General features: G+C 49.2%; 2 protein-coding genes across 6 annotated transcripts; one reads left to right on the forward strand and one right to left on the reverse strand.

Annotated features, from left to right (window-relative positions):
* Positions 1-276: 276 nt before the first annotated feature.
* C2cd2l (C2CD2 like) lies at positions 277-11,125 on the reverse strand. Of its 4 annotated transcripts, none has more exons than XM_055622103.1 (14): positions 10,355-11,125; positions 8,388-8,483; positions 7,889-8,008; positions 7,606-7,713; positions 7,406-7,522; positions 7,200-7,311; positions 6,964-7,072; positions 5,893-5,957; positions 5,677-5,804; positions 5,411-5,585; positions 4,622-4,723; positions 4,347-4,483; positions 3,975-4,260; positions 277-1,342 (listed from the first exon to the last, which is right to left on the reverse strand). In XM_055622103.1, the coding sequence occupies exons 1-14, from the start codon at positions 10,706-10,708 to the stop codon at positions 1,131-1,133; spliced, it is 2,121 nt and encodes a 706-aa protein (XP_055478078.1). In that variant the 5' UTR covers positions 10,709-11,125; the 3' UTR covers positions 277-1,130. The 4 variants fall into 4 exon arrangements, with proteins under 4 accessions (XP_055478078.1, XP_055478080.1, XP_055478079.1 ...); XM_055622105.1 differs by having other exon boundaries at positions 4,347-4,480; positions 10,355-11,124; XM_055622104.1 differs by having other exon boundaries at positions 4,347-4,480; positions 4,622-4,726; positions 10,355-11,124.
* A 5,531-nt stretch (positions 11,126-16,656) lies between these two features.
* On the forward strand, positions 16,657-23,004 carry Dpagt1 (dolichyl-phosphate N-acetylglucosaminephosphotransferase 1). 2 transcript variants are annotated; one of them, XM_055622382.1, is made up of 9 exons: positions 16,660-17,072; positions 17,421-17,541; positions 17,807-18,020; positions 18,514-18,660; positions 20,698-20,782; positions 21,520-21,708; positions 21,972-22,059; positions 22,215-22,370; positions 22,450-23,004. In XM_055622382.1, the coding sequence occupies exons 1-9, from the start codon at positions 16,912-16,914 to the stop codon at positions 22,513-22,515; spliced, it is 1,227 nt and encodes a 408-aa protein (XP_055478357.1). In that variant the 5' UTR covers positions 16,660-16,911; the 3' UTR covers positions 22,516-23,004. The 2 variants fall into 2 exon arrangements, with proteins under 2 accessions (XP_055478358.1, XP_055478357.1); XM_055622383.1 differs by lacking the exon at positions 22,450-23,004 and having other exon boundaries at positions 16,657-17,072; positions 21,972-22,078; positions 22,215-22,336.
* Positions 23,005-23,026: the final 22 nt, after the last annotated feature.

Raw genomic sequence — 23,026 nt, forward strand, 5'->3', positions numbered from 1 at the left:
ACGTGCAGTCATGTCTTTTCCTTGCCTTTTTATTATTATTTTTTCCACTGGGGGAGGGGGTGAAGACAAGTGAACTACTTGCTGATTGGCTTTTTTGCAGCAACTTGACTTTTCAGAGTGTTGTCACTCAAACCTCTCTACTACATGTGTTCTTGGGTTCAGGAGCATCGATCCCATCTGACTGCCTGGCTCTCCCTCAGCGAGCCTCCTACTCTAGCAACACCACAACCTCTCGGCCCGTTTGCTTTTCAAAGTATAACCAACAGTTCCCGTGTATAAACTCCAATTTGATTTTAATTAAATAAATTAAATTCCAAGCCATCACACAGCAATGGACATCATCATCCCCCAACATACAGAGGTGCAACCTTGCTCTATGATCATACTGTCTTTAAAGCTCCTAAAGCTCTCTCTCTAGGAAGGCTTCCTACCAGCTTCCTGGCTCCTTCATTCCAACTGAGCCACTGCTCATGGAGAAGGCATCAAGTACAAAATGGTAATAAAGGGAAAGGAGAGAAGAGGATCGGTGTGGGAGGTAGGGAGGTGGGGAGTACCTGCCCCCCATCCCGGGCAGTAACCCGGCTTCCTATGATCTGCCAATGTCTTCCAAATGCAGACACTGGTGCTGGTCTAAGTGGGGACCCCCAAGGGAAGTGTAGAAACCCCTCCTTGGAATTGCCTTACCCTCCTGGGACAGAAAAGGGTCACCTGGGAGAGATGCCCTCTACCATCTGTTTGCCAAGGATCCTAGACCACACATATAAATAGAAAAGAGAATAAATAAGGGAGAAGGGTCTGCTGAGGAGACGAGTGCCCCGGGGCTCCTCTCTGGGGGCAGTACCAGCAGAGGGCACAGGCTTCTGAAGAATGTCCACACATGCCAAGACAGAACCTGCCCCTTACTCCCAGCTGCCAAACTCTCTTCTATGTCCACAGTGACAAGTGCCACCTCTCAATGCTACCCATGTCAAACACCCTTCTAACTTACCCCACAGCCCAGAGTGCCGGGGCTTCTAAGAACCCGAGGGCTTTCCTGGCCCCAGCACTGGGAATCCAGGAAGGGGTAAAGAAGGAGATGTGGGGAACTGACTGAGAGAGAACTCTTGTCCTCTCCTAGTTCAGGAGGGCTCTCAGAGCTGGGGACTGGGGTTGCCGTTGGCCTTGGGTTTGGATTTGAAGGAAAAACGCTTGATAAGGCGACGAGAAAAGCTGCCAGCCTTCTTCCGCACGCTAGGCGTGGCGGTCGTGTTGGACAGGTCATCGTGCGACTGGCTCAGTCCAGCTTCCTTCTGTCGGGGCCTCCGGCGGAAGATGAGCTTGGTGCCACTGCGCAGGAAACTCACTGTGGAGAAGAAGGGAAACTGAGGCAGATGGAGGGGGAGAGGACTGGGGCGTGGGTGGAGAAAAGACTTAGGATGTTAGCACCGAGGATGAAGACTAGAAGCGGTGGCTTGCACAATGCCTGCCTTTCTCAGGAAAGACAGTGGAAGCACACATGAGCTTCACTTCTTAAGGAAGAAACAAAGTCCTAGGGGAGGGATCCCGTGCCTCTGACCCTTTCCCCAGGAGGAATAACAAGGGTAGAGACTGCTGCTCTGGGAGTGAGCCTCCTTCCCGTGGAAAGACAAAGGCTGCACAGAGGGTGTTCCATAAAGCCCATAAATCATAAAAGGAAAGGTGGTGTTGTTAACATACCACATTCCAGGGTATGAGCAGCGGGGAGCCTAGGAACCTCAAAGAGGTGAAGCTATAAGCAAGAGGACGGTGCTCACACAGCAGGCGTTGGATTGAAAAAGTCCTTTATCTTAAGAAGTGATGCAAGCCACAGCTGAGAATCTTTCTTGTTAGTTTTGTTTGAGGTAGAATCTGGGTTTGTAGCCCAGGCTAGCCTTAAACTCATTACGGAATCCAGGCTGATCTTAAACTCCCAGACATCCTCTTGCCACAGCCTCTCAAGTATTGAGGTTGAAGTGTGACTACTGCACCTGCTTTTAAATCATAAATAGATCACAGCCGACAGGGTTATTGGTCAATGGTGAAGATGAAGGCAGCAAATTCTGTGTCCTTTCAAGTCAGAGAAGCTCCTGCAACCTGAGTCACTGCCAGAGGGAGAATGATTTCCTTTCTTCCTTTTTTCCTTCCGTCCTTCCTTGACAGCCTCAGTATGTGAACCTGTAAACTAGCCTTCAACTCAAAATCCTGCTCCAGCTTCCCAAGTTCTGGGATTACAGGTATTGGCACCATGCCTGGCTCAGAGAAAGGATCTTTTTCTTTTCTTTCTTTTTCTTCTCCTCCTCTTCTTCTTCTTTATAATCATCTTCTTCCTTTTTGAGACTGTCCCTCACTGTGTATTCTTTGCTACCCTGAAACTCATTCTGTAAACCAGGCTAGCTTTGAACTCACAGATCCACCTGCCTCTGCCTCTTTTTTGTTTGGTTGGGTTTTTTGTTTTGTTTTGTTTTTTAAGACAGGCCAGACGTGGTGGCGCATGCCTGTAATTCCAGCACTCAGGGAGGCAGACACAGGCAGATTGCTGTGAGTTCGAGGCCAGCCTGGTCTACAAAGTGAGTCCAGAACAGCCAAGGCTACACAGAGAAACCCTGACTCGAAAAGCCTATATATATATATATATATATATACATCAAGACAGGATTTCTCTGTGTAATATGCCCTGGATGTCCTGGACTGCTTTGTAGACCAGGCTGGCCTTGAACTTATAGAGATCTGCCTGCCTCTGCCTCCAGACAAATGGGATTAAATGGTGTTTGCCACCATGACCCAGTTTCAAAGGACTAATCTTAAAACTGGCATGGAGTAAAATTTCTTATATTTCCCCATGACACAGGGGATACACAGAGGGAAGGAAAAAAAAAAAAAAGCCAGCGAGTTCCAGCCAACATCGGATATAGTATAAGACCCTGTCTCAAAACAAAAACAAACCTACAAACAAAAACAAAAACTAAGCAGGAGTTAACACTATCTCAGCAGGAGGCTGGAGAGATGGTTTAGTAGTGAAGAGCACTTGCTGCTCATCCACAGGACCAAGGTTTGACTCCCAGCATCCACACTATGGCTCATAAATGTTTATAACTCCAGTTCCACAGCATCCAACAACTTCTTAACCTCCTTGGGTACCAGGCCCACATGTGATGTACAGACATATATGTAGGCAAAACACCCATACACATTAAACAACAACAACAACATTGTTAAAGATGTCTCAACAGGTAAAAGTGTTTGCTAACTTTGGCTCCGTCCCTGGTATCTACATTGTGGCAGAACAGAACCAACTACTGCAAGTTGTCTTCTGATTGTGTGCTGCGGTGGGTGTGCATGTGCGTACACGCGTACACGCGTACACGCGCACACACACACACACACACACACACACGCTAAAATAAATAAATAAATAAATAAGTAAATGTAATAATTTTTTTAAATGCCTGGGCAAGTTGTTGCATACCTATAATCCTAATAATTGGGAGGTGGAGGTTTGAAGATCACATATTTAAAGCCAACTTTGGGTATGTAGCAAGTTTGAGCCAGCCTGGACTACAGGAGACCCTGTCTGCAAACAGCGAAAATAAGTGAAAGAAAACAAGCCCCTTTAGTTTAGGAAAAAAGGGAAATATGGTGACTTCCTTTGCTGTCGCTCCAGTTTGTTATATCCAAGCTAGGAATGGAGGCACCAAGTTTTCTGTCTTCCTGGAGTTTGCCTGACCCTTGAAGACATGGTTAGCTGAGCCTACCATGTCCCCAAGCTATACAGCAGAACTGAGGTTATGGTATGATGATATGAAAAAGCAATAGACAGCTGAGTGTGGTGGCCCATGCCTAGTACTTAGCACTTGGGAAACTGAGGCAGAAGAATTATTGCAAGTTTGAGGCTAGCCTGGGCTAGTTCCAGGCTAGACTCTCTCAGTCCTGCTCTCTCAAAAATCAGAAAGGGGGATGACTTGTCCATTGCTCCCCACCTTTGTGATCCTTGAGGCTTCGGGTCTCCAGGGCACCAGTAGACCCTGTTTCTGACTCAACGTCATCTACCGATGGCCTTTCAGAAATGTCTGAACGTGTCGTCTCATCTGCTTCCTGGACACTTGTGGGGCTGGAGAGAGCATCAGGGGGTCCTGGGGATGTGGCCGATGGGTCTGATGGAGGTGACGAAGGACCGCCACTGGTCCCCGAATCATCTTGCACTGAGGCTTCCAGAGATGCTGCATAACCCAAGGACAATGCCAACTCGTCCTGAGCAATGGGCACCTGCCAGGAGGGACAGGTTTTAATGGGCAAGAATGACCCATGAGGGCCTTCTCCCCATCTTAGCTCTCTCCCCAGAGCTCTGTTACCTTGGAAACACCAGAGATGATGAGCGTGCTGCGCTTGGTGGGTGTCTTCTTGGCTGCCCGCCCACTGGGCTCAGTCAGCTGGCGAATTGCTGTCTCTGCTACTGGATCCAAGCCATTGGAAAGGTGGCTCTCCCCTGCTGGGGGACAGAGGATAGATGGTTTGACTTCTACCCAGCTCCTTCTTGAATTTGAACTCCTCTTGCACCACCCAAAGCAGTTCTTGACTACAGGGGCATTAGGGCCACCATGCTCACTCGTCCCCCTTCCCCACTCACGGCTGCTGCTGTGGGAGGCATTGCTGGGGCCGCTGCTGTCACTCAGCACAGTTGTCATCTTCTCAGTCACCTCCACCTTGGACGGGGAGCGGGAGGGGGAGTCTGCTGGGTGGGGAAGGGGCAGTGAGCTGGGAGGTGCTTTAGAATGGCCCCACCCTTACTATCTTTATTGAGAGACAGACTTGGGTTGACTCAGAGGGCAAAGATGATTAAGGAGGATTAATCACAAGGGTGATTAAGAAGATGCTAAATGCAAAGATGCTACAGGAACCAATGACAGTGCGGGAAAGTGCCACAGGGCCCACTTGAGGGTATAGGGAGATAACCAAACATATATGGAGAATGTTTAGGGGCCCCTGGAGATAGAGAAATTGCCTTGGGACCCCTAGAAATGGAACAAGTGATGTAAGGCCACTGGGAATAGAAAAATGCCACAAAAGCCACTGAGTTTGCTAGAAGATCCCACAGACCACTGCAGGGTTGGGAGCAGAGGTGGGGCAATTAGCCAAATGGGGCTAGATTCAAGGAAGGAAGGAGACTCATGGAAAGATAAAAGGGAACTTAGAACAAGAGCAGAGGATAGAAGATCCCAAATGATTGAAGGGTGAGCGGACAGATGATAAAACAGAGAGGTGCAAGGGAAAGTCTAAGAGACAGGATGAGAAAAAAGTAGATGGATCAGAATGGGACATCAGGAACAAGATGTGCTGGCTTTCAGGCTTTCTTCCCCTTTCCTTGTCAGGCAATGGGTTACAGTCAAAGGCCCTGACTAGAGCTACTCCTTTTTACCTATTTTGCCATCTACACGGGGCCGGGACTGGACGGTGGTGACAGTGGTGACAATGGTGCCATCGGGCATGATGGTCCGGTCCAACTCAATCTTCTTGGTGGGTGTGATGCTGGGGCGAGGGGTGGAAGAGGTGGGCGTGCCCAGAATCCGAGGGGAGCCCTGCTCATAGTGCAGCTGCCAAATGGTGAGGAGAGACCAAGCAGTCAGGATCTCAGAGACTGCCCAGACTAGGGCTAGCCATCTCCCAGGGTGGTTGCCTTCTTACCTCTGCTGTCACGGTGGCTGCTGGGCTCAGGGATTTCCCGGGCCCTGGAGTTAGTGGGCAGACTTGTCTTCGTGACAGTGGTCTAGAGGGTGAGCCCACAGGCAGTGTGGCTTGGCCAAGGAGTTCAGCTGGAGACAGGGGCAACACTGTGAGCTGGGCCCATGGGCAGGAGATGCTTAGCACCCACTCTGAAGTGCCCTTCTGCCCCACACTCACCGTCTCCACAGCTGCTGCTCCTGAGCACTTTGAGGATCAGCTCCCGGCTCTGGGGACCCAGATCCCTGAAATCCCAAAGAGGATGGATCGGTCAGGGAAGAAGGAGCCTAGCAAACTGAACCCACCCTTGAGTCAGTCAAAGGCTAGAGACAGAGATGTGGGTAGGTAAGACAGCACCAACTCCAGACTATCCTGAGTGGAAACCACTTTCCTTAGCCAGCTTTCACATCCCCATCACCCTTCCATCTGGTGTGTCTCTCAGTCTGAAGCTGCCCTCTGTTTTTTCAAGCTGTTCCCACTGTCAAGAAGAGTCTCACACTCCAGTGCAATGCTACTCTTGTTTGAAGGTATGATTTAAATGTATCTCTTCGGGCTGGAGAGATGGCTCAGAGGTTGAGAGCACTGTCTGCTGCTCCAGAGGTTCTGAGTTCAATTCCCAGCAACCACATGGTGGCTCACAACCATCTATACCCTCTACTGCCCCCTTCTGGCATGCAGGAGCACATGCAGATAGAGCACCCACATATAAAATAAATAAATAAAATCTTATTTTAAATGTATCTCTTCTATGAAGCCTCATCAGGTCTTTATTCCATTATAAGAATTCATCTCCCCTACCTAAGCACTCCCATGGCATGCTGTGCATGAATCTTTCTTTCTTTTTCTTTCTTTTTTCGAGACAGGGTTTTCTGTGTAGTCTTGGCTGTCCTGGACTCACTTTGTAGACCAAGCGGGCTTTGAACTCACAGTGATCCTCCTGCATCTGCCTCCCTCAGTGCTGGGATCACAGGCATGCACCAGCACACTAAGCTCTGTGCATGAAACGCAACTGGCACACTTGTCCCATCTTCCCTAGGTACATCTTGTGTCTCTGCTTCAGGCCTGTGATCCACCCAGAGGGAGGGCTGTATTGACTCCTTGTCTGTATTCTCAGGACCTGGCATACAATAGAGGTCTACACTGAAGGCTACTAAAAGCAGAGCTGGCTGACTCATGCCGAGACTAGCCTGGAAAGGTCTCTTCATCCTGACTGCCCATGGGAGCAGGGGTTGGGAGCAGGGTGTGACTTACAGGGCCAGATCCTCTGTCCATTCGACCTCAGGACCAGCCCTCATGGGTTTGGTCCACTTCTGTTGCATGGGGTTGTCGAGCTCAGCTGCACAGCACAGCTCCTCAGTATCTGTAAGGAAACAGAAGTTAGAGGATGCTCAGACAGAAGAAACAGAGTCCAAGGAACGAAGAAGCTATGTCCTTGGAATTGGTGAAGGGACTGCTTGTTCCTATGGCAGGGACAATGGGATTCTTACCTCCCAGCTCACTTCCCAAGTGAGACGCTTTAAGCTGCCGTAAGAATAATCGGGTAGGTCTGGGGAGGGATGGCTGGGCCTGAGACATCATGGGTGGCTTCTCACTGGGTACCTAAGAGCAGAAGGAGGTAAAAAGAGCAACAATCCCGATATAGTATCCTGGAGATGACGTACATACAAATCTTTCCCTTTGGGTGTCCACTCACCGGGCCTCCTGGGGCAGAGCAGGCCCTGAGGTTGACCATCATGGCGGGCTGAGTGCTGACAATAGCATCCTTGACCAGTTCCTCAACTGTTGAAAGTTCTGCTTGTTCCTCATCCCTCTGCAGAGAGGAGAAGGGGTGGAGCCTCTGCTCTTGCTGCACCACCACTAATTCAGTCTCTCCTCTGCCTGTCCCCTTCTTACCTCCCTGCTCTGCTTAGGAAGCACCGTGAGGCTGAGATCTGGGCAGTCAGTGAAGGCCCAGGACACCAGCAGCCCCTCATCAGGGATTTCCTCCAGGCTGACTTCCAACTAGAGACAAGAACAAGAGGATTAGAATAACCTGTCCCATTCTTCCTAGGACCCACTGCTAACTCCTCAGGACACTTCCAGCCCAAATTCCATCCCAGAGAGGAACCAAAGAGAAAATGCCAGGCCACTTCAACTGTCCTCAGCCGGACTCAGTTTCCCACATTTCCCTCCACACCTGTGTTGGTGGCAGTGTCAGAGTGACGTGGTAGGTCTCCATGGAGACGGCAGCGGGCGACTGCTGGGTCACAGAGATGGGGAAGCGCACCTCCTCAGCAGAGAGCTGGCAGTGCAGCACCTGAAACAGGGTTTGGTGTGGGGCATTGTGGGGACACTTCCCTTTGCCTGCCCTGCCCTGCAATGGTTCGGTAGACCACTTCTGTTCTCCTGGGATGATGATACCTTTTGGGGGCCCCAAGCCTCTCAATGAATTAGATAAAAGCCAAAACTTCAGCCTGGTGGTGGTGGCACACCACCAGCACTTGGGAGGCAGAGGCAGGTGAATCTCTGAGTTTGAGGTCAGCCTGGTCTACAGAGTGAGTTCCAGAAGAGCCAGGGCCAGGGGTGTGCCTCAACCCCCCCCCCCCACACACACACACAAACCAACCCTCAGGCTAAAGGGAACCTTGGGGTCAGCCTACCCTGGCCCTATCAGTTAGTGCCCACCAAACCCTTACCATGGTACGCTCTGATTGGTCTACGCAGGTCACACGACTAATGCTGGCTCTGGGTGGGAGTTGGAGTACCTCCTCAAAGGCGATTTGGATGGAGCTCTGAGGAAGTAATATGGGCACAAGATCAAGTCTCTGGAGCTTTCTCCTGCAGGGATGGTCTGCTCAGTTGCTGGCTGAACTCTAGCACTGCAGAGGCCTCAGCTACAGGCTGGCCTCTGGCTCCTCCTTGGCTCAGGACTTTAGGACAGAAGGCATTCCCTCAAGCCCCACTATCTCCAGGTATCTGCAGCTTCTAGGGGCTACTGAAAACCTGGAAGCTACAGTACCTCAGAGGCCAGCTTGCCTTGAACCTTGGCTATCTCTTCAAATCCCAGGAACCTCTCTGTTCTCCCTGCTTTCCTCTTGACCCCTCCATCAAACCCTTCATTCTAATCACAAATAAAGGTAAATAACAAAAACAACAACAAAAATTGACATGTTCATTGTTAGCTGTAGCTAGGCAGGGCTGGGCTAAGGGTGAAATGGTTGTGTCATTTACTATAATAAGATGGAGAAATAAGACTTAAGCCTTTTCACAAATAACTAGGATGTGAATGGTCAAAGGTATCATTCTACCTAAATTCTTAGAAGTGAAGACTAACTTAGCATTGCTTGAGAAGATTGATGCTGGGAAGAGAAGCAAGCTCAGAGGGAGGGCTCAGGGGTCCCAGGCCTGGTTAATTCCTTAACGTGGACAGCAGAGGTATTAGGGAGGAGAAATCGGCTTAGCTTAGCTATCAAAAGAGCTACTACAGCCGTGGAGAGCAGGATGGGAGAACTGAGGAGGGGACACAGACTAGGCTGGCAATGTGTCCTCAAAGCTTGAGATAGAGAAAACAAACTCACAGAGTTCATTCACTTTCCTGGCAAACCAGCAGAAGACAACTTCCCCACTATGGTAGCTGTCTTCTTCAAAAGCCATGCCGAAGTGGGGAGAGGAATGCTTAAAAACTACATCTCTCCTCCCCCTGCAAGAGAGGGCAATGTCCAGCTGAGTCAGCTGTCCCAGGGACAAGGTACAGGAAGAGCCAGGTTGGAGGAGTAGGTTCAGTGTGTAAACTGACAGATGTCAGCTGGCCAGCTGGGAAGAGGAAACAACTTCTTGGGGTCACTTCTGTTTCTGGGCAAAGCTTCTAAGCACTTACGATGGCTGGAAACAGAGAAAGGCATCTGAGCAAGAAACTGACAGACCAAGGGCCAGGAGAGGTTGCGGGGCGGGAAGGGAAATGGTCCAGAAAAGGGAGACCTCTGCCTTCCACCCAACCTCAGTCTCATGACTGTTTCCTGCCCACTTCCTGGGAGGCCAGCTGCCCGTGGTGCAATGGGCGGAGGTAGGCTGAGCTGGTTTTTGACTGACCCTCAAGGGGCAGCCCAAGTTCATTTATTAGAAAGGACATAGGTTATCAATATGCCCTTTAACTGAACTCCTTTCCCTTCAGCTGCAGGCCAGCCTGGAGGAGGAGAGTATGTTGTGGGCTGTAGTAGTGAAATTATTGATAAACGGAGAAATGATTCGGTTACCGTGGGGTCTTGACTTGACCACCAGGGTTTGGGAGCCCGAAATCTTAGCTGGGTGTGGTGGCATGAGGACCAGGCAAATTCCTTCTGCAGGTGCACCTGTCTGTCTTGGCCTAGCCAGCCTAGTCTAGGCGGAAGTGCCCTCAGGCACACGGATTAGCGTTGCTATGAGAACAGTAACTTGTTCTGGGTTTGGAACCAGAGTATATTGCCCACAAAAATAGAAAATTTGGTACATAACTGGACTTCTACAAGCCCCAGTCTAACCTGCAAGCTCTTCTCTGATTTGAGGGAGAAAGCTACGCGGTTCCCCAGTTGATCCCCAGCCCTAATCTAGCCCTCCTAAAATGAGCAAGCTCTTCCCTAGAAGGCAAAAACCGAAGGGACGACTCAGGGGGCTTCGTGCGACTCACCCCGTCCCTGCAGGCCTGCTCATTCAGGGCTCGCACCCAAGCTCGTTGCCAGTTCTCCCGGAAAGACTTGAAGGCAAAGAGCGAAGCCAGGAGGCCCCTGACGCCGGCTTCCTCGGGGGCGCCGGTCCGGGTGGCCCGCAGACGCAGCAGCGAACGCCACACACCCAGCTCGCGGAGCGAACCCCCGGGCTCGGAGGCTGAGGATGGTCGGGAGTCTCGGCCCCCACGGGTGCGCGACAGCCACAAACCCCGGGCATACTGCAGCAGCCAGCCCAACACCGTGAACAGCGAGGCGGCGAAGAGGACCAGAAGCGCCGCCCAGCCCACGTCCCGCTGCCCCCAGCCCGGATCCATGCTCCCGCGGGCTCGGGTCCCGGCTAGGGCTCAGCCGCTGCCCCGGGGGAGCATGGCCCGGACGGGCCGCGGGGCGTGGGCGAGCTCCCCCGGGGCTGAGCGCGCGGGCTCCGGGGCTCTCCGGCGCCGCCGAGATCCCAGGACCAGTGGGTGCCACGGAGAGAGAGCGGGTCCTCCGGGGCTGCGATGCCCGGGCTCAGTCTCCGAGGCCGGGAATCCGGGTCGCCAGCACCGCCGGTGACCCCAGCTAGTCCCCAGCCAGCACCCGACTCCTCCCACGGCGCGGACCCGGGCGGGGACCAGGCTGCAGAGACTCCGGGGCTCGCGGGCCGGCACCGGCTCCGGGAGGGCTGCGTGCGCAGAACTGACACTGACAACACCGTCGGCGCCCCGCCCCCACCCGCCCTTAAAGGAGCCGCGCCCTCGCCGGGCGGGGCCGAGCCAGGCCGGCGCCCTGAGCTAGAGAAGGACCGGGGGCTTGAAGCTGCACACGTAGAGGATTCCGGGATGGAAACAGGCGGAGTCTTTAACCGGCCCGCCCCGTCCTGAAATCTGGGCGCACCCCTTCAGTACCAGGCAAGGGAGCTTCACGTCTCGGAGATGCCGCCAGCTTTCCCCTATATCTTCGTTGATTTCTACAGGTTGGACGCCTGTGGGGTTAAGAATGAGTTGGTCCCTGTGGAAATCACCACCCACTTACAACACCTCTTGGCTCAGCAGCTTCTGATTCTTATTCCTAGGAGGGGGTAAGGTATCAGTCCCACACAGAGGAGCCTGGCAAAAGTGCAGCTGATATCAACGACGAGAAAAATTAGCCTAAACCTGGTAAAAGTTGAGACCGGAACACTACCATCTTCCTCCTTCCCCTTGGAGTTAGGATTCAGGAACAACCCCCCCCCCCCAACCTCCTTGCTTGCGTGGGTTTGTTCTCGAGATATTTCCCAAGCCCAGGGCTGAGTCTGTTTTTAAAAATAATACATTTCCATAGTAACAGCTCTTGCCTGTGGAGCACGTGTAGAAAGGATGGTAATGAGAAGGGAGCTGGCACCATAGTCCTGGACTAGCAATAGATTCGGTTAAAAGACTCTCATCCAAATATGCGGCACCCTGTGTGCTGCTGCCCCACCGGAGTCCTAGCTACTTGGGAGGCCGAGACAGGATGACGCATTAGCAAAGGAGTTTGAAGCCAACCTGGATGAGACCTTGTCACTCACGAGCAGCCCCCACCTCACAAGCCAAACACGCGGCATCCCAGCCAATTCCAAAGAAATGGTGTTCTAGGACCACTACACACCTTACGGCCTCAGGATATTGTAGCCTTCCCTCAAGCTCCCTAGAAGGCTGGAGCTCGCCTTTGCTTTTGGGGGTCAGGGAAAGGTATCTATAAAAAGATTCAGAGGAATTCTATTCCCTAAGAACACTTCTTCGTGCCACGTCGTGATGAGGGCTTTGACACAATCCCTTCTACACACAAGGTAGGATAAGGAGATGTTAAATACCTTTCAGATCCATCTGTCCGAACAAGCCTGTGACAGTAAACAGTGCTGTAGGACTATAGGTGAAACACTGACTGTCAGCCACAGAGTCTCTGACCCAGAAGAGGAAAGGCTACTTAGCTCGAGTTAGCCCTGGCTTCACTGCAAGGAAGGACGGACAGGAAGTGAGGCGAGGAGGCAACCTTGCTGTGCCCCTGACCGTACACAGTGAGCTCCAGAGCTAACGGAGATGCCGAGAGTGCTCAGTCTTTAATCTCAGGGCAGAAGGCATGGAACCAAGGAAGGAGAGAGCTCTGGGATGCAACCTAGGCGGAAGGAGTCTGTAAGAAGAAGGGCCATGCTCAGGAAAGCGATGTAAGACACTGTCAAAATTCAAGGCCTTCTCCGCCAAGAGTCCTTCTTGAGGAGCGTTTAGACCTCTGAAGAACCCTGTTCTCTGGCAATGGGGGAAGGTGGCTCTTTGGCAAGTCCAGCACCTTGGAGGCTGAGTAAGGATTGTGAATTCAAGGTCAGCCTGGGATATACAGGGAAGCTGGGCATGATGGTATATGCCTTTAGTTCCAGAACTCAGGCGTGGAGGGGCGGTGGTCAGGCTGCTCTTTATTACTTGGAGGCAGCCTGGTTTACATAGAGAGTTCTAGACCAGTTAAAGCTGTACATTAACATCTTATCTCTCTCTCACACACACACAAAAAACACCAAACAGTCATTTCTCTACAATCTTAGGTTTATTTCTTCAACTTTTCACCTGGACACTTGTCCTGTGCTTCCGGATCCTGCTTGATTTCCCTGGTCTCCACGTCTCCTGTCCACCCATTACGTAGCCTTTGAGTACTTGTTTCATTTTGCTTTATGGTTTAGCTGGGTGTTTATATGAGAGGTCTGTTTTACTCATCGGGAAACTCAGAATAGAAATGACGTCATAATCATCTCTCTTCCTTCATACTCAATGAATGTATCTTAATTATGTTGACGTAGTCTTTGAAGAAAGCAACTGCGTCTTTATTCCTGTATTCCCCACAGCACTTAGGACATTTTTTACACCACAGAGATTTGCCAGTTGTCATTTTTCTTGTTTTGTTTTCCGAGGCTGGGTCTCACTGGCTGGCTTGGAACTCACTATGTAAATCAGGCTGCTGGTTAACTCATAGAGGTCCACCGGCTTCTATCTCTCGAGTGCCATAATTAAAAGGGTACACCACCATGCCCCCACCTCAGTTACTTAGGAGTTGGTAAAGTGCTCCCTTGGCATACAGAAAACCCTGAATTCAACCCTCCACAGCACATAAATTAGGCATGGTGGTACACAACTATGACTCAACCTTTAGGAAGTAGAAGCAAGGCAGAAAGATCAGAAAGGTCAGGCTGGCAATGTGGATGACTTAGTACATTCAAGCCCAGCTCTTGATATGAAAAAAATCTGTCTTAAAATGTCTTAATGGAGTTGGACATGGTGGCACACGCCTTTAATCCCAGCACTCAGGGAGGCAGAGGCAAGAGGATCTCTGTGAGTGTTGAGGTGAGGCCAGCCTGATTTAGAAAGCAAGTCCAGGACAGCCAAGTCTACACAGAGAAAACCTTGTCTTGAAGAAAAAAGTCTTAATGGAAAATACTCTATAGGATTTGGGATATAGTTCTGAGGTAGATGTCTGGCCTAAAATGCATGAAGCCCTGAGTTCCATCTCCAGCACTGCAAAAAGGAAAAAAAAAAAAAAAAAAAATCTGCACCAAGAAGACCTACCAGCAGTGACTGAGGCTCAGATAGCCTCAGAGGCTAGCTAGCCTCCCCTTGGACAGGGCATGGCGACTCACACCTATAATCTCAGCAGGCCCATGGGAGGCAGAGGCAGGAGATTCTGGGTTCAGGATCAATCTAGGCCACATAGAGAAACCCAGTCTCAAATAAAACAAACAAACAAAAAAGGAGTTAGAGGAGACATCTACTACAGAGAGAACGGTAGGTCCAAATGTCCTGAGCAGTATAACTCTGAGTTGATGATTGCCACTCATTTTAAATTTCACATTGACCTTTGTTAGTATTCATTTTGACCTAGCCCTTGAAAGAAGATAAAAAGGTATCACTTGAATCCACACTCTCCTCCCTTTATTTGTAGTAATATTTGGGATTTCTGCCCTGTTTGGAAATCTGTCTGATCATGTTTCCCAACATCTCTAGAATTCCTATTGTCAGTGAAGTTTTAGAGCCAGTACTCTGGGCTGGGTGTGATGGCATATATAATACCATCATTCAGGAGGGAGAGGCAGGAGGATTGCCATAAACTCGAGGTCAAACTGCTCTACATAGTGGACTCTAGGACTTTATATATTATATCCACTTTTCAAAGGACTGGGCAATATTAGGTTTTACTTCCAGTTGATGACTTTTACTAGCCAGAATGAAAGGAGAAAGGAAAGAAGAAAAGGACAGGGCCATGGGTAGACCTTACAAGTTTCTGAGCCCCAGACTTTACAGAGCTCTCTCGTGGTCCTTTTACACTTTGGAGATAGACTTTGACAGGCAATTGATTTAATAGTAGGTTGGCTTGCTTACTGGGAGGCACTCAGGGCTGCTTACATGTGTGCTGTCTGCTCAGCACAGGGACAACTGCAACTCAGCAGATCCGTGAGTTCCAGGGATGACTTTCCAGGATTTAGGCATGTGCTTTAGACACAAAATTTCAAGTGAGCCAGGTATTTGGTTCTTTCTCTGTTAATCAAGGGAGCACTACCATCCCGGGAGCAAAATTATTCAGATTATATGACAAGTATCCAAGTAACCACTTCTGATGGTAACCGATACATGCAGCTGATAAATCCCTAGTGCCTTGTCTTTAAACTAGTTCTCAAACCCTCTTAGGTGCCTGGTGGATGAGATAGTGATCTCTGGAGAAGAAAGATACAAGGAGATTTTAGGGCCAGGTTAGAAAGAAGCTTTATTAGGATTTGCCTCCAAATAAAAATAATTAAAAAAAAAAAAAAAAGATAGACTGTCCCTCAAAACTCCAGGGAGTCTCAGCCTACTTCTGATCAACAAGGTAGCTCAATGCGCCCTCCTCTGGGGATCTTGCAAGCTCTACCTTCACACCTGCTCCCTGCATCTCAGGGAAGACCCTCAGTCTGGAAGACCCTTACCCTCTCACTACAGAAATATTATAAGATAACACTCCCCTCACTTCCGTGTGCTCCTCTCATTCTCTATCTCTTTTCTAGACTGGCTCGCTGTGCTTGATACACAGATTATCTTTGTGTCCTATACCTCAGGGGACACCAGCAGAAAGGAAAACATTTGCCTCTCTGGTGTTTGCTTGCATGTTCACACACACACAGAAACAAAACAGTATGCTATTGAGTAAGTGTGTGTGTGTGACATATGGGGCTTTTAGTGTTAATAAGAGCCATCTTCAAGTAGAAGGAACACTTCATATATAGAATGTTTTGAGGAAAAGGATAGACTATCTTTGACCTAAAAAGTGTCAACCTCATCCTGACTTTAGGAGTATGCTGTGTTCAAAAGAGATGGACAAAATGATATGCTATTGTCAACTCCCTAACTGTGTGGTGGAGCCCTCTCTGAGGAACGGAAAATATTAGCCACCTAAGAGATCAATATTCCGGAGAACTGCTTCTTGCAGAGACACAGGTGTCAAAAGCCTTGGAAGGAGAAACTTGACGGGGAGACCCGCAAGCTTATCCGGTACTATGGACAAGCTCTCTTGCCTCTTTAACTCTTTCCAATGCCTCAGTTTCTGTCTTCGTGTTTTGAGAGCTTGACACAGTGCTGTGATTCAACACTAAGTCTAAGTCCCTTCTAAAGTTGAAGACCTGAACGCACAAGCAGCTCCCTCAGTGGCGATATGCAGCCATAGGTTGCCCAGCAACAAACTGCTACTGTGGAGGCAGAAGGTAGGTGGGATGTTGAGGGAAAAGTACCTGGGTCGTGAACAAGAAAAAGAGTGGGAGGGGCGTTTTCGAGTGTCTGAGCTTTCGAGATTATAAAATCCCTTCAAATTGTGGCTGCGTTTCGGGAAACAGTGTTTGCCGCGGCTTCCTAAAGTGTGGGTAACAGTTTTCCTGCAAAAAGCAGGTGTGATTCCACACTCTCATCCCTTCTGACCACCGCCGGCTTCCAGTAGCCCTGTTCCCGGCTTCAGGGCATCCCAGATTAAGTGAAGGCTGCTAGCCCTTTAAACCTGACCTGCGGGGGAAGACGTGGAACCACAGAACAAGCCGTGTCAGCCACGTGGTACAGGGCGGCGTTCATGTTGGAACTGGGCAAATCGTATTTCCGTTCTGAGCTGTGCAATTTGATGTTTCGAGAGTATCCACCTTCTTTTCGTCGGTTGAGTTTCCAAAACTCTAAAGATGCCGCTCCTTTCGAACAAAAGTTTGGTTTTAAATCACACCACCCGTCCGGCTCTAGTGCCCATTTTAAAAATGGTGCCTCGGTCTTCAGCAGCGATAGTTCTTTTGCAATTAAGATCCGGGCGGAAACAATGGGTAGGTGCAGCGGGGCAGAGCCGAGGTTGCTTCAGAGAGCCTCTTGCGGGTCAGGAGGAAGGGTCAGGTCGTAGTTGGGTTTTGTTCCTGCTAGCGCGGGAACACTCTGCGTGTAGGGAGCGGCACTGCCAGCTGCCGAGGCCTCGGGACCGTCCCCGGCTTGCTAGTTAGCTGAGTAGGCGGCGGAGCGGCGGCCCCTGGCCGGTCACCATGTGGGCCTTCCCGGAGTTGCCACTGCCGCTGCTGGTGAATTTGAGCGGCTCGCTGCTGGGATTTGTGGCTACTGTCACCCTCATCCCTGCCTTCCGTAGCCACTTTATCGCCGCGCGCCTCTGTGGCCAGGACCTCAATAAGCTCAGCCGAGAGCAGATGTGAGTAACGGCACGCGGGTGTCCTGGGTTTGGGGGCCAGGTTGTACAGGACAGGGAAGAGGGCTGAGGGGCTTGGCTTTGCGCTGGCCGGAGAGCTAATCCAAACAACCCAGAAGTCTGGACCGTAATAGAATTATTTATCCTGGGAAGGACGGAATGGGACCTTTGGGTAGCAGTGGTATCCTCTTCCCTGTGCGCACTCTCCCTCCTCCCCAACAAACAACAAAAGGAAATCATTGGAAGAAAGCCACTTTGGCTTACCGACAACCCTACAATAGTTAGTGACCACGCCCCTTTCTTCTTCTTCCTCCTCCTCCTCCTCCTCCTCCTCTTGCTGCTGGGCCGTAGCCCAGAGTCCCAGGGAGTGATCAGCGGTGCTGTTTTCCTTATCATCCTCTTCTGCTTCATCCCTTTCCCCTTCCTGAGCTGCTTTGTGGAGGAGCAGTGTAAGGCATTCCCCCACCATGAAGTAAGTGCATCAGTGGGGATGGTTGGATGGGAGTTGGTGTTATTTGGATTTGGGAAGAGGGTTCTTGTGGACCCAACTGTAGATCCAGGAATTCTTGGATCGGTGATAATAGCTCAGTGGTAGAACACTACCCTATATTCGAAAGGCCCCGGGTTCAATCCCTAGCTCCAAAAGAAAAAGGGAAAGAAAAAATGGAAAAAGACAGGAATTCTTAAAAGGCAGAATAGGAGTAGGCTTGAGTCATGACTTGCCCGAGCCTCCCCAGTTTGTGGCCCTGATAGGTGCCCTCCTTGCCATCTGCTGCATGATCTTCCTGGGCTTCGCTGATGACGTACTCAATCTGCGCTGGCGCCATAAGCTGCTGCTGCCCACAGCTGCCTCACTACCTCTCCTCATGGTCTACTTCACTAACTTTGGCAATACAACCATTGTGGTGCCCAAGCCCTTCCGCTGGATTCTTGGCCTGCATTTGGACTTGGGTAAGTAGCCCTGTCACTACTGCCCCTGTGGTACCTACTTCAGGGTACCCTTCCTTCTGAGATCCCGATAGAAGACCCCTCCTAGAAGTCTGTATCTCCATCAAGCATCCTTTTCTGTCCATGTGTCGTCTCAGATTTCTCTCTTTTCCCTTCTTTCCTTTCTGTATCAAGAAATTGAACCGAAGGCCTCATGCTGGCTAGGGAGGCACTCTGAGCTATATCAAAGCTTTTACTTTCTCTCTCTCTCTCTTTTCATTTAAAAAAATTTCAAAACAGGGCCACACACTAAAGTGCCTTGAACTTACTTAACCCAGGCAGGCCTTAAACTGGTAATCCTCCTGACACCTTCCTTCCAACTACTCAGAATTATAGGCCTGTGCTACTAGGCCTTACCTGTTCACATCCCTTCATTCATTCATCCTGTGCTCTGTTCTCAAAGATCAATCAATCATTCAATCCAAATCCTACTTCCTCTGATTCTGTGTCTCCACAGGGATCCTGTACTATGTCTACATGGGACTTCTTGCAGTGTTCTGTACCAATGCCATCAACATCCTAGCAGGAATTAATGGCCTAGAGGCTGGCCAATCACTAGTCATCTCTGCCTCTATCATTGTCTTCAACCTGGTGGAGCTGGAAGGTAGGTGATATTGGGGATAGGGAGGAAGAGCAGCCTGAATGTTAAGGGAATTGCCTGGTGTGAATGTAGAGAATTCCTGGAGGAAGGGGACAACACAAGAGTAATTTTAGAATCAAAGCTATTCACTTTGCAAACAGCAATAAGGAATTAGGAAGCATGAGAAAAACAACCAGCAATGCTATCATTTATAGCTTGATTGTCGTGAATAGCTAGACCAATGATTCCTATTAGACTTAGTTTCACAGAACCCCAGCATCAGAAAGGGTCACTGTCTGACCATAGTGGGAAGACAAAACAAAAAACAAAAGACCCTTCCCTTCATCATCATGCTGTATGATGAGTGCTCGGCAGACCCTGAGCACTCAGCAGCATAAAAATGACCATGATGGCCTCAAACTCATGATCTTATCAGTCTCCCAACTACTGGAATTACAGGCATGTACCACTACAACCTGGCTTCTTCCTACTCCTCCTATTTCTTTCTTTTTCAGTTTTTCAAGACGGGGTTTCTCTGTGTAGCCCTGGCTAACCTGGAACTATCTCTGTAGACCATGCTGCCTCTCAAGTTCTGGGATTAAAGGCATGTGCCACCACTGCCTGACTCCTACTTCTTAAAAAATAAAATAAAATAAAACCTGGGAGGAAGAGGCAGACAGATCTCTGTGAGTTCGAGGTTAGCGTGGTCTACAAAGCGAGTTCCAGGAAAGCTAGGACTGCACACAGAGAAACCCTGTCTTGAAAGAAAGAAGCAAACAAAAATATTAAAATTACTCATGCCTTCTGAGAGCTCCCAGTTCAGATCACGCCTCTACTTCCTTTCATCCTCTCCCAAATTACCCAAAACAAATCCTAACATAAGCTCCTCTTGGCATCCCTTGACTGAAATGGCTGATGGTCCCTTGTGGTCTTGTGGTATATGACTTCAGAAGTCTTCGTTTCTAAGTAAGCCCAAGTTTGGCTATTAGTTATTTCTGGTTGTCTTTAGTTGATGGACATCGACAAGTGCTTATTAAGCCTAAACACTTTGTTTTGTTTTGAGGCGGGTTGAAGCGAGTAGCCCTGGAACTCAGAGAGCCAGGTTCTGGGATTAAAGGCATGTGTACCTCTATTTTTAAGCATTATCTCATTTACATCTAATGACTCTGTGTAACTGAGTCAGTTTGACAGATGAAAAAATGGAAACAGAGAAATTCAATGTATCATATTCAAATTTATACAGCTAGAAAGCATCACTGGCATTCAAACTCCAGCTGGAATTTCTAAACCACACTTAAGACAGTCGCTTTTTTTTTTTTTTTTCAGACAGGGTTTCACTTGTGTGAACCTTGGCTGTCCTGGAACTCACTCTGTAAACCAGGCTCAGACCTCAAATTCAGAGATTCACCTGCCTCTGCCTCCCAAGTGCTGGGATTAAAAGCATTTGCCCCCATGCCTGGCTGTCACTAGCTTTTTTGTTATTATTTGTTTTTTGTTTTTTTCTGTGTAGCCCTGGCTGTCCTGGAACTCACTATATAGCCCAGGCTGGCCTTGAACCCAGAGCTATGCCTGCCTCTACCTAAGTGCTGGAGTCACTAGGCTTTTGTTTGTTTATTTATGTGGATGTTTTGTCCACATGTGTATCTGTACTCCAGAAGATGTCAGCTGATCCTATGAGACTGTAGTTAAAGGTGGCTGCGAGCCACCAGGTGGGCGCGTTGGACTGAATTTAGGACCTCTGAAAGAGCAGCTGGTGTTCTCAATCACTGAGCCACCTTTCTAGCCCATAACTAGCTTTTTGGAAGGCTCAATAAAAGTGACAGAGTATTGGGAAATGGCTAGGTGACACAAAAGGGGAAGTTAGAACTGGTTGTGGTGGTGGCAAATATCTGTAATCCCAGCACATGGAAGGTAGAGGCCAACAGGGCAGCGGGGTAGGGTTGGTCTTGAAAGTGACTTGAGGTGTTCCCAGTGGCTGGTAACATAAATTAGACACAGGCAAGACCAAAGGTACTTAGGGGGTATGACTACTAACTTCCTTCTTGTCACTCTGCTCCAAAGGTGATTATCGGGATGATCATGTCTTTTCCCTCTACTTCATGATACCATTCTTTTTTACTACCTTGGGATTGCTGTACCATAACTGGTAAGTAGATCTGTGGATAAGAAGAAAATGATTGGCATATGTGGCAGAGAAGGTCTTGACATCACTCAGCTTCTAATGAGGAGAGGAGACTAAAATTGTGCATACTTTTGTTGGGTGTTCTCTGGGTGGGTCTTCCATTGGTGGTAGTTTGCCATTTCTAGTGTTTTGTGTGTGTGTGAGCACAAGCATTTATGGTATGTGTGTGTGTGTTTATGGTACAAAGGATTGAAGGTAGGGTCTTAAGAATGGTAGGCAAGCACTCAACTATTTAGCTATATTCCCAGACCCTTTTTTTTTTTTTTTTTGAGATGTGGGGGTCTCTCTGGCATTGAACTTACTATTTTGTCAAGGGTGGACTTGAATTAATAATCCTCCTGCCGTCAGGTTCTGTAAGAGCTGGGATTACAGATATGTGCTATTAGATATCCCCCCCACACACACACACCATAGTGCTGGGGATTAAATCCATGACCTTGTACTTGCTAGGTGACTGCTTGATCACTAAGCTACAAACCAGCCTCATGGTGTTGTAGGATTGCTGTCTACTCTGAAGTAGTTGGGAGCAAATGCTGTGGAGCTCCCAGGAATAGGTGAATTTGGGGCCCTGCATCCCGCAGAGTTTCTGGAACAGCCTTTCTCTTGGAACTCTCAGGGTCAGGACTAGCCTGAGTGTGTGATGTGAAAGAAAGGGTCAGTAATGACTCCTGCCATTGGCTCAGATCCTCTCTTCTCTTCAGGTACCCGTCACAGGTGTTTGTGGGAGATACCTTCTGTTACTTTGCTGGCATGACCTTCGCCGTGGTGGGAATCTTGGGCCACTTCAGCAAGACCATGCTGCTCTTCTTTATGCCACAAGTGTTCAATTTCCTCTACTCGCTGCCTCAGCTCTTTCATATCATCCCCTGCCCTCGACACCGCATACCCAGGTATCCACTGTGGGGCTGGAGAGGGTCATGATAGCTTTTTACTTGGGATAGCTAAAGCCAACATTACATTTACTGTGCAAAAAGAAGTGGGGGAAAAGAATGCAATAACTGTTTGTGGCCCCTTATACTTTACAAAGCTTATGTGATCACCCAGACATAAGCAGCAGAGCCAGACTTAAGTGCTCAAGTCCTCAGTAGTCTTCTTACTAAACACAGAGTGGGAAAACTTTGATTGAGTAATGTGAAATCATCTTCTGTTGTAGACTCAATTCGAAGACAGGCAAACTGGAGATGAGCTATTCCAAGTTCAAGACCAAGAGCCTCTCTTTCTTGGGCACCTTTATTTTAAAGGTAACAAGGTGTCAAGGAGGTAAGGCCCCAGGCCACCATCCTTAACTTGAGAAAAAGAAACGTAGGCCTTCTCAGGCCCAAGGAGAGTTTAGAAACATCAAGATTCCTGTTCAAGAAATGTAACTGAAGTTGTCTCCACCACTGGGCCCTTCCAGGTGGCAGAGAGCCTCCGGCTAGTGACAGTTCACCGAGGTGAGAGTGAAGATGGTGCCTTCACTGAATGTAACAACATGACCCTCATCAACTTGCTGCTTAAAGTCTTTGGGCCCACACATGAGAGAAACCTCACATTGCTCCTGCTGCTGTTGCAGGTAAAGTTGAGGGTGGGATTTATGTAAATTTTCTTGTCTCTGTTTCACCTTGGTTCTAATGCCAGTCCATTTCTCCTAGATCCTCAGCAGCGCTGTCACCTTCTCCATTCGTTACCAGCTTGTTCGACTCTTCTATGATGTCTGAGTTTTCCTGATGATCGATCGCCCTTAACCACAGTCTCCATTGGACCTCACCCAGGACCAGCCTTTGTCTGGTCCAAGACTGCCTTTTGGTCCAGGCCTCCCTGACTGTTAATTTTTCAGATTTTGTCTTCAGTTTCTCCCATCATCTGTGATTATTGACATCCTGAATGGACCTTATTGGATTTAGTCCATTAGTTGGACTTCGCCTATGGCTTTCTTCAGCTTTCCACCCTTTCCCTTTCTGTCCCATCCACAATCTCATAAGGTGGGGATGTAGCATCTTTTATACAGCTATTCACAGCTCAACTTTCAGAGCCCTAACTCTAAAGGAATCCGCTGGACCTCAAGAGAGAACCTGGGCTAGGGGCTAGAGTTAGGGCAACATACTCCAAGGTAACCTCAGATTTGACTATAAAATTAAGTGTTCTGATTAGGAGAGCAGAGGCAGGGCCATGTGCTCAAAATGGTGACAATAAAGGATTACCTTTTACTTGCTCCTCCTGTAGGTATAT

This window comes from Psammomys obesus, unplaced genomic scaffold (assembly GCF_907164565.1).
Source record: "Psammomys obesus unplaced genomic scaffold, mPsaObe1.curated_primary_1811, whole genome shotgun sequence".
In the NCBI taxonomy this organism is placed as follows: Eukaryota; Metazoa; Chordata; class Mammalia; order Rodentia; family Muridae; genus Psammomys; species Psammomys obesus.

What these genes read in the sequence shown, in the direction of transcription:
- Dpagt1 (XM_055622382.1), top strand. Translation starts at nt 16,912, where the DNA reads ATGTGGGCCTTCCCGGAGTTGCCACTGCCGCTGCTGGTGAATTTGAGC. An exon ending in AAGCTCAGCCGAGAGCAGAT is followed by an intron (nt 17,073 to 17,420) that starts GTGAGTAACGGC and finishes GCTGGGCCGTAG; the next exon opens with CCCAGAGTCCCAGGGAGTGA. An exon ending in TGCTCCTGCTGCTGTTGCAG is followed by an intron (nt 22,371 to 22,449) that starts GTAAAGTTGAGG and finishes CATTTCTCCTAG; the next exon opens with ATCCTCAGCAGCGCTGTCAC.
- C2cd2l (XM_055622102.1), bottom strand. Translation starts at nt 10,708, where the DNA reads ATGGATCCGGGCTGGGGGCAGCGGGACGTGGGCTGGGCGGCGCTTCTG. An exon ending in AGCAGGCCTGCAGGGACGGG is followed by an intron (nt 8,484 to 10,354) that starts GTGAGTCGCACG and finishes TTACTTCCTCAG; the next exon opens with AGCTCCATCCAAATCGCCTT. An exon ending in GAGCAGCAGCTGTGGAGACG is followed by an intron (nt 5,805 to 5,892) that starts GTGAGTGTGGGG and finishes CCCTGTCTCCAG; the next exon opens with CTGAACTCCTTGGCCAAGCC.